The sequence below is a fragment of the Acomys russatus genome, chromosome 5 (genome assembly GCF_903995435.1).
Source record: "Acomys russatus chromosome 5, mAcoRus1.1, whole genome shotgun sequence".
Taxonomy (NCBI): domain Eukaryota; kingdom Metazoa; phylum Chordata; class Mammalia; order Rodentia; family Muridae; genus Acomys; species Acomys russatus.
This window is the reverse complement of record NC_067141.1, coordinates 13,198,691-13,216,007: the sequence shown is the minus strand read 5'-3', so window position 1 is coordinate 13,216,007 and position 17,317 is coordinate 13,198,691. Positions and strand designations below refer to the sequence as shown.

Here is a 17,317-nt window from a genome sequence, read left to right as displayed (position 1 = left end):
ATGATAGGACTGGTGTTCTCAGAGCTCCCATGGGCTGGCTATAGTGACATTTGTTTGTAATTCCAACACTGAAGGCAGAAGCAGGAGGATGGCTATAAGTTTGAGACCAGCCTGGTTCTCACAGCAAGTGTCAGGCTTGCCAGAGACTCATAAGGAGACCCTATGCCAAAGACAAACAAAAAAAACCCTGCGAGGCCTACTGAAGCTAGCTATCTCACTTCTCTTCCTCGCTCCCCCATCTCTCTCAGTGCACAACCAGCCAAGAGATCATGCGAACACACAGTAAAATGGCTGTCAACCTATCAGCAAGGAAGAAACATCACCAGAACCCAACTGTGCTAGCACCCTAGTCACTGGCATTCAGTGCTTCCAGCACTGGGAGAAAGAAATGCATGGGCGGAAGCAGCTTGATAGTGTCTGCTCCAGCGACCCAGGCAGAGGGAGCTGAGGGACCACATCTACATCTCTCTGTGAATGTCAATGCCACACGCTACAGATCTGGCCTTGGGAGGCCTGGAACACAGATCCCACATCATGAGAAAAGCCCCAAAAGGCACAGCTTCCAGAGAGCTGCAGAAGAGACCCTGATGTAGGGCAGTAGGTCCACCCCAACACCCAAAAGCCTTGAAGGGAGGGGTGTCCCTGGATGGCCTGAAAGCCCCACTAAGACTGTGGCCAGGGTCTTGGCCACTGACTCACTCCCCAAGGAGCCCCACTTCTTGTGGCCCAACTGAATTTTTGAACTGACCTTAACCTCATCCCAGCAGGCCAGGATGCTCCCCTGAGTGACAACATCGCCCTGTGCAATTATCGTGCGTCAGATGAGCTGGTCCCTTACAAATCACCTCGGACTTTACACATCTGCTGGCTGTCGGGCATCTGCCAGGAGCGCTCACCCGAAAATAATGAAAACCCTCTCATTACTGTTCCGTGGCAGGTAAAGTGTTAGGACAATTATTGGACATCCTGAGTGACCTTGGGACAGCTCAAAGCCTGCCCTCTCCAGCTTACCAAGGGCAGAGAAGCTGGTGAGTCAGGAGCTCCCCTCAGAGGGACCCCAACGGGAGACTGGGCAAGGCCCCGAGCTTGCCAGGGAAAGAATAGTCTGGGTCTCTCCCAATGGGTCCCCTCTTCTCCCTCGAGCTCTGGCTTCGGTTGCCTTTATCTGCCTGGAGGTCCTCTCATTGTGAGTGGCTCTGCCCTCGTCATCCACTGCACTGGAATCCTATCATCCCTTAAGGCCAGGTCCATGTGTTCCTTCCTCCAAGAGCCCCATCATACCCTGTTCACACAGAGGCCATCCTCCTTTGCCTATGCTCTGTGCGTCACCAAGACCTCCTTCCTCCTGCCAGTCTGCCAGCTCTGGGCTCCTGGAGAGCAGAGCTGTGACTCCAACGCGTCACGCCCTATGCTTCAGTGGGTGTCACAGGAATAGACAGGGCAGAGAAGCCTTGGAGACAACTCCAACGGCGAGAGCCTTGGGCGACTGGATGGTAATGTGGGGTTGTGGGAGGAGTCAATGGAGACCTCAAACTTTAAGAAACTACTGAGCAGGGTCATGGAGCACCTAAGGGACAGGACTGTCAAAGGTTTGAAGCATGTGTTGACAGGCTAAATGTTTATGATGTAAGCTCACACTTGGGAAATTGCCGTTCAAAGGCTCACTGGGGTCTGAGGTGGGCAAGAAGTGACCAGCCCATTCCTGCACAGGGGTTGTTTGAAGCCTTCTAGATTCCTGTCCCGAATGAGTCTGACGTGGCACCCTAACCTAACCCTGCAAATCCTTTCCTGGGAGCGACCTAAGTGACTCAAATTCCAGTCTGGTTTCAAGGCCCAACTGGTACCAGAGATGCTCCCGTGGCAGAGACCGGGAAGTCCTTGTCCTCATCTGTCTTCCACGGCTCTAACCAGCAGTCCTACTTGGACCTCACCTAGGGCGGGATGGAGAGCCCCACAAACTATTGAAATAGGAAGCGGGGTCTCGAGATGCAATTTCCTAGAGGGATCCATCTGTCCATTGCTTTTCTGCGCTATGACAAAATACCCGGATAGAGAAAACTTGAGAGAAGAAGGGTTTATTTTGTATCATACATAGTTCGAGGGGACAGTCCTTCATGGGGTTGGGGTGTAGGGGGGGGCGACATGGAGACAGGAGTTTGAAGCAATTGACCACAATGGTGTTCACAGTTGGGAGGTACAGAGAGATGAACGCTGCCATTCAATTAGCTTTTTCCTTTTTATTCCGTCTGTGACCCCAGCACACGGAATGATCTGACCCATATATAGGGCAGGTCTTTCCATCTCTGCTACTCAATTTGTTAAAAAAAAAAAAAAAAAAATCCCTCCCAGACCTTCCCAGAGATTTGTCTCCGAGGTAATTCTAGGCCCTGTCCAGCTAATATGCTACATAAACCATCACAAGGGGGAAAGATGTTAACACTGACTCTGGGGTTGTCTGAAAATGAAATGCAGGCAGCTCCCCATGGTCCTGAGCAGCCAGAGGGGTACCAAAATGGTTTTGGGGTTTGGTTTGGTTTCTTGAGACAGAGCAGGCCAAGAGGGCCTTAACTTACAAACAAACCACCACTCTTGCCTCCACTTCCTGAGTGCTGGAATCACAGGCAGGCACCACCATGCCTAGCTCCTGAAATGTTTTTCATTTTTGTTTGTTTATAAAAAATTGGCTTCAAAGTCAATATGTAGCCAAGGATGACCTTGGACTCCTGATTCTCCAGTTTCCTCCTAAACTGGTATTATAAACTGCACCATTTCAGGGCTGTCACTCAGAAGGCTCTCTAGGGCTACCTGCTGGCGACGCTATCAAGACAGGCACAGAAGAGACGCTTGGCCGTGAACTCCTCATTCACTGACATCAACAGAAGACTGAATGGTGGAAGACACCAAACACAGCATGGCCACAGGCTTGACGGAACCTGCCAGGCCTTCCCACTTGACAGATGGCTATCTGCTGGCCCACCCGGACCTCCTCAGGCACCAGCTGGGCACCTGCACATTACGTGTGGTCAGAGTCCAAACTCTGGGCAGAGAACAGAGCAGCAGTGCACAGTGGCCAGGCCTTGGCTCCTCTCAGTGAAGGCCAGTAGGCCAAGTGCATTCAGGGAGACCACGTGACCCAGGCAGGAGCTAGGCAGGACCCCAGCCAGGGCCCTTACAGAACACATAGTACACCTTCCCTGTGCTGGTGCCCACATTACCTGCCCTCAGAACAGCCAATCATTATGTTGTCTATGACGTGCTTGAGCTCAGATCACAGGGACATGCCAAGGCCAGAGCATCGATTTCATAACAACTGACAAACACTCGAGTCAAGTGCATGAGACTTGGTAGCCAGGGAGATCCTGGTGACCCTCAGACCTAAGTGGGTCACACAGAGGGAAGGCTGAGGAACAGGGAGCTTGCTGGGAACAGACGTGGACACAAGTCCCACTCTGCAGCCCTGCAAACTCAGCTGGCAGACAGTCATCCCAAGTACCAGTGGGCCTTCACCAGGCTAGACCAGTCAGTGCCAAGCATCCCATGGGCAAGGTGGAAGCTGGGCTCAGAAAGTAGACATGCTTCCCTCTGTGGCCTGCAGCTTGTTGCCTAATCCTCTCAAACCCCAGGCTCCTCATCTTTGCAGCAAAGCATTGACAGCAGCTACCACATAGGGTTGTTGATTCAGTGTTTAAAGAGACACGTGGTAAGTATACGGCAAATTGCAAATACTCAATAGTAGGTGACAGTGATGACTATACAGTGGCCTGTGCTGGTATTGGGCATCTCAGTCTTCCAGGCAGGTTCTGTCTAATAGGAAGCCAGGGTTTCCATGAAGCAGGAGCAGGGAGAGGAGCCCAGAGTGCACTGGCCAGAGTACCTGTAGGAAGAGAGGACATTCTACTGGGGACCAGGGAGTGGGGGGTGGGGAAGGCTGGGAGGGAAGAGGCGTCAATATTTGATAGGTGTCCTGGAGGCACCAGGACAGAGAGAAATCACTCTCCTACCTCTCACAACACTGAGCAGTGTCTGAGTAGTGCTTTGCCAATCAGCTTCTCCATCTGTCCTGGGGCCATGGACCATAAGTGATCGTCACAGTCACTTGTGCCACACTGAAGGTGAATCAGTAACTCTGACCCGGAACACCCAAACTGGCAGCCTTGATTTCCAAGGGTGACCCTGCCCACCACGCCTGAGACCCAGACAACAAATCTTACAGCCTCCCATATCCACCTAAGACTCTCGTCCCTCCTTCCACCAAGTTCAAGTTCATGAATCAATTCTGACACCAGCCCAGATAGATGTGGGCTGTTGTGTTTGTTTTTTAAAAGATGGCATAATAGCCTGGCACAGTGCTTGGTGAACACCTGTAATCCTAACCTCTAGGGTAGCAGTTCACAACCTATGGATCATGACCCTTTGGGGGGGAGGGGTCACATATCAGCTATTTATATTACGATTCATAACAGTAGCAAAGTTACAGCTATGAAATAGTGTAGTGTGATTTATTTCATGTACCTGGCCCTTTAAAAGACCCCCAGTTGACCCTATGACCCTCAGTGCCAGTTGGCTCTTGGACTGCTGGGAATAGGAGAGGATACAAAATAATTTTATGGTCTGTGGGTCGCCACAACGAGAGGAACTGTATCAAAGGGTCACAGTGTTAGGAAAGTTGAGAACCACTGCTCTTGGGAGACAGGAGCAGGCCAATACTCTTCTTGAGCCCAGCAGTTCAGGTCTCCCTATGTTCTGGGCAACATAGTGAAACATCCACCTTAAAAATAAAAATAGGCTGGAGAGATAGCTGTGGCTCAGAGGTTAAGAGCACTAACTGCTCTTCCAGAGGTCCTGAGTTCAATTCCTGGCAACCACATGGTGGCTCACAACCATCTATAATGTGATCTGGTGCCCTCTTCTGGCATGTAGGTATACATGCAAATAGAGCACTCATATAAATAAATAAATAAATAAATAAATAAATAAATAAATAAATAAATTCTTTAAAAATAATAAAACAACTAAGCCGGGCATGGTGGCACATGCTTTTAAACCCAGCGCTCCGGAGGCAGAGGCAGGCAGATTTTCATGATTTGGTGACCAGCATGATCTACAAAGTGAGTCCAGGATAGCCAGGGCTACAGAGAGGAGCCGTGTCTTGAAAAACTTAAAAAACAAAACAAAACCCAAAAAAACAAGGTAAGCTGGCTTGATCCTGAGTTTGACCACTAGAAACCACATAGTGGAAAGAGAGAACAGAGTCCTGCAAATTACCATCTAACGTCTACATGTGTGCAATAGCATAAGCACACGCACGCGTGTGCGCGCAAACACACACACAAACAGTAATTTAAACAAATAAAGCCATGAAATCATTGTTTTAGTATTTTTTTACGAGTCCCCCGAGGGGGTGCACCGTTCCTGGATGTATGGAAATACAGGGGCGATGCGTGGAGCGGACGGAGCAAGCTCCTATTCCAACTCCTACTTCCAAAAATCCATTTAATATATTGTCCTCAGATAGAGGACGTATCAGATATTAAACTGATAAGCGATACTACACTTGATCTTAGCCAAAAGGCCGAGAAGCAATTGTTTTAGTATTCTATATACATGCATTATCCTATAGCTTTCTCATTTATATACCATCCACAGGTCAAATAAACTAACATCTGTATCAAAAGAGCTGATGTCTCCTTCCCAGCTACACAGAGTCCACGGTCTGTCCGGTCAAGGTGCCATCCAGGGACCCTGCAGTGTGCACAGAGTACTATTTGGCCATTCTGTCTCCTGATACACTTGGGCAGCTGCTGGCCCGCAACTCAGATGAGTGCAGCCAGCACCCTGCGCCTCCCACCATCACTCTTGGAAACATCCCTGACTGATCTCACAGGAAATGCTCTTCTGACTTCCTTTTCAATTTGGGTTTTCATTCCCCAGATGAAATGTAGATGAGCAAATGCTCTGTGAGGCTACAGCCTGGTGAGATGGCTCAGCAGGTAAAGGCACCACGTGGTGGAAAGAGAACCAACTCTTTCAAACTGTTCTTTGACCTTCCCACGTGTGCACATGCACAAATAACCAAATGCAATTTTTAAAAAGGGTAAGGGTACCCTAAAAAAGGGTAAGAAAAAGTTAAAAGCTCACTCTTTTGTTGAACACAGAGTTGGGGGGACAGGGCAAGGGCAGTAGAGATCAGGAGAGGGAGAAAGCTGTGCCACAAGTCCTCTCTGCTTTGGGGGAACACAAAAGTAAAGAGCTCGGAGACCCACAGGGTCAGTCCGAGGCAGTTACAGGGGGAGCGGGCTGATGACGAAGGCCTTGGACTTTTCTCTGAATCAAGTGCTGGCAGGAACATTTAACAGAAGGAAGCCACCTGTGTTATGAAACTTCAAGTGTTGACATTGCAAAACAGAAAACCCAGAAACCAGGATAAAGAGCACGCTGCTCTGGTCTGTGCCCTCCTCCATCATGGCTCACCTGTGGACAGCGCTTGCCCAAGATCAGGGTAGAGACCTCTTGCCCCAACTGACCCCTGTCTAGCCAGGCTCACAGGTGGGGCCGGAGAGGAAGCAGCTTGGCCTGGGCCATGGTCTGCATTATGGTTATGGCTACTCCTGGAACTGTGTCCTCATGGCTGGAAGCTGTCCTGGCAGCTGAGCAGAGGAGGTCCTAGAGGTGAGGAGGACCAGCCACATTTCGAAGTTACCCAGATCTGGTCAGTTGCTGCTGCACCAAGTCTGTCTGTATGGCATCTGGGTTCCCATAGGGTCCCCAAGACTCTGTGATTGCCCTGAGAATCGAGAGGGGCCACCTGGAAGGCTGAGTTGTGGGCCTGGCTCACCATCCTGGGTGGGAATTGCTTTATGAGACTACCCTGGGCTGAGGCTGAGCCTGTTTCCTGATTGCCCCAAAAAGGCCAGTCTGGCCTAGGCTGGTCCAGATGTGCTTTAGTGGCCTTCGACAGGATGCAGTAAACGCTCATCTCCTTTCACATGCAGATGCCCCCGGGGCCATCACCAGGGCCTGCCCAGCCGCCAGGGTCTTTGTGCTGCAGTCCCTGCTGTGCCCAGCCTGCCTCTGAATGGCATCCCATCAGGGAGCCCAATCCGCCCACAAATGGGTCCATAAAGGCCTCTTTGGGGGACCCAGGCGGGTTACAGATGTCCACACCTGCCCACAGGTCCAACAGCAGTCAGTGGGTCCCACCCAGCAGCTTCCAGGATTAAGAGCGGGTTGTATGGGCCCAGGGGTGGGGGATGGGGAGGGGTGAAAATAACAAGACATGGGAAGGGCGAGGACACTCTTTCTTCCATCTAGGATGCTCCCTTAGGCTCACCTCTCAGGATCTCAACTCAATACTCATGGGACCTGTGAGGCCCTGTGAGCACCTGCAGCCCTGGACTTCCACGCACACAGTCCAGGCTCTCAGCCTGCCCAGCACAGGCTGCACTGCCGCACTGGTTCCATCAGAGCATTGGTTTCTGGCTGTCTGGCTCACTATCACAAGTTCTCTGGGTCTAGAGCAGGGTTCCTGGTACTGTGGGTGTCTAGCTAATGTTTGCTGGGTGTGTGGGTGAACTAATGCACTCACTTGTCTCTAAGGACTCACCTGGCAGATGTGAAGGTGAGGTAGGGAGCGAGCACCTGCCTGGCTCAAGACAGGCCTCCTTCAGGTGAGCTCTACTACAAGAGTTGATCTCACTTTCAAAGGTTAAGTTTACCGGCTTCCTGTGCTTTCTGCATGTCCCCCACCCGTAAGTGGGAACTTCCTAGAAAGTGTAAAAATTTTAAAAACATCTGTTACCACAGAAAATCCAGAGAGAATCATGGAAGACAGTGAGGCTTAAAGAATGAAGATGCTGCCTGGGGGCCACAGTGCTGGGGAGCTGCCAGGGAAGCGCATGTTCCCCCAGGGTCCCATCCCACCCCCATCACACTTGTCCCCCTGCAACAGTGGGTCTTACCCCAGGAACTTCCTTTGAGCTACAGCAGAACTTCAAAGGAAATACTGCACTTCAAGGGGTCACAGAGGGAAAGGTGGAAAGAACCAAAGAACCGCCAAAGCCACACAAGCCAGCTGGATGCCCAGCTGTGTACCCTGGCCTGGCAAGCTGGACCTATCTGTGAAGGATTCTGGGAGGACTAGTGTTGGCTCAGCCACCCAGAGAAGGAAAAAACAAAACAAAACCAGAAAACTTCAAAAGCAGGTATGTTTTAACAGAGGGCAAATCTCTTACCCCAAGCCGCAGCACCTGACACAGGGGAGGAAGGGCCTGTGGGGCTGCCCTAGGCCTGAGCAGAAGGGTTGGTCCTATAGAGAAGCCAGGGCTCCTTGGAACCCTTCTCAGCAAAGGCCACAGAAGAAGTGAGGTAAGAAAAGAAATGCCAAGCACATGTCTTTAATCCCAGAACTTAGGAGGCAGAGGCAGGCCAATTGCTATGAGGTTGAGGCCAGCCTGGTCTACAAAGTGCGTCTAGGACAGCCAAGACTACAGAGAAACCCTTTCTTGGAAAAAACAAACAAACAAACAAACAACAACAAAAAGAAAGAAAGAAAAGAAATGCCAGTGAGTCAAGAGCCAAAGGTCACCTGAGACGCTCCAGTGGACCAGTAGCAAGGGAGGCAGGGAGTTCAGAGAGACCAATGTCAGTCCTCTGGGTTCCTTAACCCAGGAATAATCCCACACACAGGCTTCCAGCAAGGGAGCTTTCCCCTTCTACCAGCTCCACAGCTGCCTTTGGTGTGTTTTAGGACTACTGTCACAGACTGCTACCTTTCACAGCACCACCAGAGACACCCAAGCTATGCAAGCTCGCAGGGATCAAAACAAATATTTTAAATGTTTTAAAAAGAGGTATTTTATTTTATGTGCATAAGTATTTTGCTGGCATGTATGTCTGTGTATCACACATGTGCCTGGTGCCTGAAGAAGTCAGAAGAGGGCACCACAGCCCCTGGTGTTCCGGATGGCTGTGAGCCAGGAGGCAGTATGGAAACTGAGTCACAATGTATGGTAGATGCCGGGAACTGAACCTTGGTTCTCTGCAAGAGCAGCAAGCGCTCTTAACCGCTGAACCATCCCTCCAGTGCTCAAAGCACATCTTTAAAAAGTTTTCCTGGGTCTAATCTGAAGACCTCAACTCAGAACCCAGAGAGTCCTTCTCAATACCCCAAGTCTGTGCATCCTTCTCTTGGACAGTACTGTGTCAGGCTAGGAACATCAGCTCAGAGGCAACCACATAGAGCAGTGGTTCTCAACCTGTGGGTTGCAGACCCTTTGGCCAACCACTACCGTATTTTTCAGACTATAAGGCACACCTGGCCATAAGACGCACCCAGTTTTTAGAGCAGTAAAACAAGAAAAATAGTAAAAACATTGGACCTTAAGGCGCACCTTAATTCCCTCCCCCATATTTTGGGGGGGAGCATCTTATGGTCCAAAAAAAAAAAAAATACGGTAGCTCCAAAAATATTTACAGGAGCACAATTACAGTCATGACGTTTTATGGTTGGAGGTCACCACAATATGAGGAATATTAAAGGATTGAAACATTAGTAAGGTTGAGAACCACTGCTCTAGAGGGAAGCTTTGCCCAGTCCCAGAACCCTTTCCTCCTCAAAAGTCCAAGCATGCGTCTAGGATGGCAGTTAAGAGCCTGCTCTGTCTCTGGCAAAATGGTATCTCGGCTCAGGTACATAGTGAGCGCATCTCACTCTGAGTCTCCAGGATGCCTGTTACTTACGGAAGGAAACAGCAAGCCTGGCTGTAGCGGCGCACGCCTCTAATCCCAGCACTCGGGAGGCAGAGGCAGGAGGATCTCTAAGTTCAAGGCCAACCTGGTCTATAGAGCTAGTTCCAGGACAGCAAAGGCTGCACAAAGAAGCCCTCTCTCAAGAAAACAAACAAACAGAAAAACCCAAACAAACAAGAAAGGTAACAGCACCGACCTTGGTCAGAGGGCTACAAAAGAAATCACTAATGACATGCCTATGGGTAGCCAACATTTGCTCTCAAAGGCCAGCAACCTTGCTGTTGTTACTGGGAGCAACCTGGGGCCACCACCTGCCTGGGAGGTACGCTACCCAGAGCCACACTACTGTTTCGCAATCAAGGGGCACCTCCTCCTGCCAACAACATCTGTGTTCCTGAAAGGAGGGGGTAAAAGATGGATACAGCGGGGCTGAGGTTCCATATCTGCACACTACTTTTCACAAGGCTTGAAAGTTAAAAAAAAAAAAAAAAAAAAAAAAAAAAAAGACTCTGCTACTGTCAGTGATGAAGGGAACAAAGATATTGTTTCACAAAGCTACCTTCAGCAGCCAGAGGACTCCCCTAGACTTTCAGAGACCTTATTTCAGGCCAAAACAGGATTTGTGGCTTTAATTCTCATCAGACTAGTCAGATTATGAACCATAATTGGAGGTCTTTTTGTTTGTTTGTTTGTTTGGTTTTTTTTTTTTTTTTTCGAAACAAGGTCTCTCTGTGTAGCCTTGGCCATCCTGGACTCACTTTGTAGACCAGGATGGCCTCGAACTCACAGCGATCCGCCTGCCTCTGCCTCCCGAGCGCTGGGATTACACGCCCAGCATAATTGGAGGTCTTATTCAAGAATTTTAATATAGGCTTAAGAACAGGCTTAAGAGAGAAAGAGGCCCTTAGAAGGATGTAAGATACATTGAGTGACTCCAAGAGTCATAAGACATTAAGACATACTCAAGCACTCCTCAATAGAGAGGCACAATTAACTATCTTAGCATTAACCATAACCATTTTGGTAGCTGTCAAGTTACATTTCAAACGGCTGTTAAGAAATCTTACTTTATTTTTATTTTTTGGGGGGGGGTTTATTTTATTTTATTTTATTTTAGACAGAGTTTCTCTGTGCAGCCTTGGCTGTCCTGGACTTGTTTTGTAGACCACGCTGGCCTTGAACTTGATCTACCTGCCTCTGCCTCCTGAGTGCTGGGATTAAAGGTATGTGCCGCCACCACCCGGGTCTCTTACTTTATTTTTATTCCTTAATTTTCTCCCTCTTTTGATAAGAGATGGCAGGCTTTGGAATGTGCCTTAGATGGAATTATAATCTGATAAAGTAAAACCAGGAACCACTAACATTACATGTGCAACGGGTTTAGTATACATCCTGTCTCCGGAAAAGGGGCTTCTGGTGAGATCCCTAGAAAACTGCAGGCTTCCAGGTGGGAATGGATGAAGGCCTTAAACAGTCGTTAATTATGCTGGAGTTATGCTGTGGGCGAGAGCTCCCCTCACCTCTCATGTTCCCAGGATTCTCTCTGTACTCTATCCTGCCTCACTTCGAGGAAAGGACTGACAAGCTGGGAGGTGGGGTGCGGGTGATGACACATGGCCACGGACACGGGATGGGACACAACCAACAGCCAGGACTTTTGTACACTGTTGGCTTGAGATACAAATGACACAAGCACTTTGGAGAACTCCCAGGCAGCACTTATCCAAGCCAAACACACTCCTGCCTTGTAATTCAGCCACTCTGCTCTGACGCCATGTCCCTCCCTAGAAACACATTCACGTGCTTACCAAACATGTGTTCTAGAATATTCACAGCAGCATCGGCTGTACTAACCCAAATGGGAAATAGAGGAATGCACGAATTGTGTCATCATCTGTGGACAAGTCTCACTAGACCTTCTTCTAAAAATACCTCTTTAATCCTCTTTTCCCAATTCACCCGCCTCCTTCATTAGCCACTGTGAGTGTCGAAACTGCCCACCATGGCTCCTCCCTCACCCCCAGCTTCATACCCCTTGTAAAACCATTCTTCCCCCTGAAGATGAGGAAAGCCACATATTATAATTTTATTTGTTTTTGAATGGCTCAAAAGATTTAAAAATAGGCTGGGCAGGGTGGCGTACACCTGTAATCCCAGCACTTGAGAAGCAGAGGCAGGCAGATCTCTGTGAGTTCGAGGCCAGCTTGGTCTACAAATCAAGTCCAGGACAGCCAAGGCTACACAGAGAAACCCTGTCTCGAAAAAACCAAAAAACAAAAACAACAACAAAAACCCAAAAACCAAACAAAAAGACAACCTTTAAAAATGTTGCTATAGAGCCGGGCGCGGTGGCACACACCTTTAATCCCAGCACTTGGGAGGCAGAGGCAGGCGGATCGCTGTGAGTTCAAGGCCAGTCTGGTCTACAAAGCGAGTCCAGGACAGCCAAGGCTACACAGAGAGACCCTGTCTCGAAAAACAAAAATAAAAAAAATGTTGCTATACAAAGTCCGGCAATGAAAGGGCTTCCCCCCCACCCCAACTCTTCTCTTCTACCCCCTGCCCCCAAATTCCCACCCCCACCCCCCACCCCAGTGCTGGGATTACAGGTGTGTGCCACTACTCCTGGCTGAACCTTCTCTTCCTGAACCCCCATCTCTTCATTTAGACTCCAAAACAATAGCATGTGTCTTCCCTGGGTTTCTGCAAACAGGAAGCTGGGGCATATGTGCATTTCTGCCTTTTCTGCCCCAAAAAGGAGACACATAATGGCCACCCTCACTAACAATATACCTAAAGAGAAAAGTGTTTCCTTACACTGTATGGTGTCCACTGTGGACAGAGGGACAGTAACTTCTTTGTTTATGGAGAATGGCTGTTTTGGGGTCTTTTATGATTTCACGAGACACAGACACCTTATATTTCAATTACTTCTTTTTTCTTTTCTTTCTTTCTTTCTTTTTTTCTTTTTTTTTTTTTTTTTTTTGAGGGCTTCTCTGTAGCTTTGGCTATCCTGGAACTTGCTCTGTAGACCAGACTGGTCTTGAACTCACAGAGATCCTCCTGTTTGTTTCCTCAGAACTGGGATTAAAAGTGTGTGCCACTACTGCCTAGCTCAGTTATTTCTTGTAAACAAGTCAGGACAATTACCCAGGAGTGTACCCATTACTGCCAGGCAGTACCAATTGTGTCTTCTTATGTAATGTGGCAGTGTTTGTTTCTACAAAGTCTCATCAATCGAACTTTTCCCCAAGCTTTGGATTCTTGCCAGTTTTATCAAACATTATTGGTATAGGGGCTAAAGAGATGGCTCAGCAGTTGAGAGCACTGACTGCTCTTCCAGAGGACCTAAGTTCAATTCCCAGCACCCACATGGCAGTTCATGAGTATCTGTAAGTCCAGAGAGTTCTAATTCCAACACCCTCATATACACATACACGCAGGCAAAACACCAATGCACATGATATTTAAAAGAAAGAAATCATTTTAAAAATTATTGGCATAGTTTTAATTTGCTTTTTGTTGTTGTTTTGTTTTGTTTTTTCAGACGGAGTTTCTCTGAGTAACTGAATACTGGCTGTCCTGGCCTCAAATTCAGAGTGTTGAGATTAAAGGCCTGTGCCACCATGACTGGATCATAATCTTATTTTATTTACTTATTTATTTTGGTTTTTCAAGACAAGGTTTCTCTGTTATAGCCTTGACTGTCCTAGACTTGCTTTGTAGACTAGGCTGGCCTCAAACTCACAGAAATCCACCTGCCTCTGTCTTCCCAAGTGGTGGGATTACTGGTGTGTGCCACCATGCCATATTTTAATTGGAAGAGAAATAAACATAATTTTAAAAATTCTAGGCGAGACAGCCCATGTTTGTAATGCCAGCACTAGGAAGGTGAACTGGAAGAATCCCTGTGTCACTGGTCACGAACTGGTGGGATCGAGGCCAATGAGAGATCCTGTCTATATGGAAGTGGACAGTGCTCGTGGAGATGACACCCAGGGCTGTCCTCTGGCCTCTACATGCACATACACACACACACACACACACATGTTCACAAGCACAGACACGTGCATATAAAGAGAGAGCGAGTGAGAGGTGGAGACAAACAAAACACTCTTTAGCTCTCCTGTCCTGGAACTCTAATCCAGAATGGTTTATTTTTGTTGTTGTTGTTTTTACTTTTTTTAATCTTTTGTGGGGCTGAAGAGAAATGGCTCAGTTGTTGAGGGCCCTTATTGCTTTTGCAGAGGACTGAGGTTCGATTCCCAGCACCCACATGGTAGCCCTCAACCATCTTTAACTCCAGGTCCAGGGGATCCAACAGGCCTGGACATGGTGTGCACACATGCAGACAGGCAGAAGATTTATACACACAGAATGAAAATAAATAAATCTTTTAAAAATATTTGGAAGGTAAAAAGAATTTGAAATCAGGGGCTGGAGAGATGGTTCAACAATTAAGAACACCTGGTTCCAGTACCTACATGGTACATGGGGCACCACGTCTGGTTTAATTTGTATTTCTAATGCAGCCAGGTGGAACATCTCTCATATGCTTAGAAGGTCACTGGTGTTTCCTTCCTGGTGAATGATTATGTCACTTGTCCTTACTACCATTCAGTTGCTGACTTTTTTGACTTATATATTCTAAGGCAGAGATGTAAAGGCTCTCTTGCCAAGATGCCAAAGAAAATCTCATTTTCATTGTACTTATTTGTACATGTATACATGCTCATGTACATGTGTGAGGATATGCATGTATGACAAAAGTAATCTCAACTGTCAACTTGATGAGATCAAGAGTCATCCAGGAGACCTGCACATGGGCATGTCTGTGGTTGGCTTCTCATTTGTTTAACTAAAGTGGGAAGATTCACCTACTGTGGGTGCTACTACTCCCTGCCTTGTAGGCAGGCCTTGGAGCCATCTTCACTTACTGATCTATGGTGACTCAGTTTATCCATTTGAGCACAAAATATGGTCTACCTTCCCTCCGGATGAGCTCCTCATAAGGCCGTGGCTGTCTACATGAGGCAACTTCACTTCGAAACATCATCCAGTGCCCCAACTACATTCTAAGAGGAGCCTCCATGTAATGCCTGACACACATGGCGCACTGCAACACAGCCAGTCCTAAGTTCTGGAGATAGCAGAGAAGATGTAGAGGCCAGAAAAACAGGCAAGCCTGGACTCCCACCCAGACAGAGGGTCTAGGTGTTTCCTAGGACTAGCTGTCTTTCACAAGCCCCTGTTACTTTGCTACAAAACAATTTGTTTTATGTCCTGTGTGCTTGTTACCTCATCAGTGAGTGTTGTTGTCCCAGGCGCACACACACACACACACACACACACACACTGGGAGGTTGAGTGCTGGACAGTGAGTTCTTTCAACTGCTCAACAACATTACATAGTGCTGTTTGGGTACCAAAACCAAACAGCCCAGGATGGATGCCAACTGTGGTCCCTTGTAGGGTCCTGCAAGGGCAAGGCTTGAAGAACTAGACCCCTCTCCTCCTCAGATCAAAACCAATCCAAGCCAGGTGGTGGTGGCACACACCTTCAATTCCAGCACCCCTGGAGGCAGAGGCAGGTGGATCTTTGTGAGATCAAGGCCAGCTTGATCTACAGAGTGAATTCCAGGACAGCCAAGACTACACAGAGAAACCCTGTCTTTTGTTTGTTTGGTTTGGTTTGGTTTTGGTTTTCTGAGACAGGGTTTCTCTGTTACACAGAGCCCTGGCTGTCCTGGACACTCTTTGTAGACCAGGCTGGCCTAGAGCTCACAGAGATACAGAGATCTGCCTGCCTCTGCCTCCCAGGTGCTGGGATTAAAGGCATGCACCACCATGCCTGACTGAGAAACCTTTTCTTGAAAACCCAAAAAGGTAAAAAAAAAAAAAAAAAAAAAAAAATCCAAGAGAATTAGATGTCTAGCCACATATGTTATTTAATGTTTTGTAAGTTAAAAGAAACAGGTGGCACATTTAAAATAGTTTACTTACCCTAGTATAATAGGTCATTTAAATTGGTCATTTAAACATGTAAGCAACAAAATGAATTGTTGTTGTTTGTTTTTGTTGTTGTTTTTTGTTTTGTTTTGTTTTGTTTTTTGAGGCAGGGTTTCTCTCTGTGACGCCTTGGCTGTCCTGGACTCACTTTTTAGACCAGTCTGGTCCGGAACTCACAGGTCTGCCTCTGCCTCCTCCCAAGTGCTGTGACTGAAGGCATGCGCCACCATACCCAGCACAACAAAATATGTTTAAATAGCATTTCCATGTATTTACTTTCAGAGTGTAGCATGTACATGGAGGGCAGATAGAATGTAACTTGTAATAGGCTCTTCCCTTCTTCCACCACGTGGGTCCCAAGGATTGAACTCAGGTTTTCACAATTGGCCGTGAGTACCTTTACCCATAGAACCACCACACCGGCCTAACATACTGCAATATTAATGAGAGAGTCTACACTTTTTGATTTTGTATTTTACTTGCAGGTTAAGCAAGTTCAACAGCTCACCTACTTCCAAAGCACAACTCCAAATCCTGGAGGCCTGGCGCCAACCCAACCTTCCTCACCTTGGCTCCTAGTCGGCCTGAGGGGCGGGGCCATCGCGCGAGGAGGCGGGGCAGCGCGAACGCCCCGCCCCCGGCAGCGGCAAAAACTAGACCCCCTCTGCGTAGCGCTCACTAACCTCGCCACCGCCTCCACGGAGCCCGCAATGGCGGCTCCACCGCCTTCCCCGCTGTCATACAACACGCCGGAGATGTCAAGCAGCACCCCCCGTACGCCTGCCAGCCGCTCGGCCCACGCAGCCATCGCGTCCTGTTGTACACCCGAACCCGGCGTTGCTGCCGCCCGTATCCAGCAGCCACGCCTTCCACGCTAGGCTGCCTGGGAAATGTAGTTCGTGGTTGGCGGGCCGGGCGCAAACCAGGAACTACGTGAACCTGCATCGTCCTTGGCTGTGTTTCTTCTCCGTGCCTGGAATCATAAGGGCATGGCAGGAAAAGCCGAAAACAAACAAGTCCCTCAGAAAAAGTTCACCAATTCCTGTACATTGTCCCCACAGCCTCCACGAGTGCATGCACACACATACACTAATTAAATAAATGAATATTAAGTGTTGGAGATCAGCCTAGCCCCAATAGTGAGGCTCTGTCTCAAAAGTGGACTGGAGGAGAGAGGGAGAGATCTTGAAAACAGTTGGATAGTTGACACAATGCTACTCCTTGGAAACACACTAAAGGAATGAGTGCAAACAGAATTACTTAAGTGTAAATTATAATTCCAAGACACTGGAAGAAAATTAGTGTTGAGGATATAGATTGCATATCTAGGATGCTGAAAGAATGTGTCATTAAAAGAGAGACCAACAATGCGATGGTGGCCCACGACTTTAATCCCGGTACTCAGGAAGCAAAAGCAGGTGGATCTCCCTGAGTTTGAGAACAGCCTGGTCTACAGAATGAGTTCCAGGACAGCCTGGGCTACACAGAGACTATCTTGAAAAACCAAAAAGAAGAGGAGGAAAGAAAGACCAGGTAACACCCAGGCACACACCTTTAATCC

The 17,317-nt window shown here is 48.2% G+C and overlaps 1 protein-coding gene and 1 non-coding gene across 4 annotated transcripts in view; both read right to left on the bottom strand.

The window, feature by feature from the left end:
- The window catches only part of Lhpp (phospholysine phosphohistidine inorganic pyrophosphate phosphatase), a 96,190-nt gene extending 79,562 nt beyond the window's left edge, over window positions 1-16,628 (bottom strand). For all 3 annotated transcript variants that reach the window (XM_051145452.1, XM_051145455.1, XM_051145453.1), the window contains exon 1: window positions 16,440-16,628. In XM_051145452.1, coding sequence (XP_051001409.1) covers window positions 16,440-16,564 — 125 coding nt within the window. In that variant the 5' untranslated portion in view covers window positions 16,565-16,628. The remainder of the gene's footprint in view (window positions 1-16,439) is intronic.
- On the bottom strand, window positions 5,397-5,584 carry LOC127190191 (U2 spliceosomal RNA). Its single transcript, XR_007830701.1, has one exon. It is a non-coding gene; the product is annotated as a U2 spliceosomal RNA (small nuclear RNA).
- Window positions 16,629-17,317: the final 689 nt, after the last annotated feature.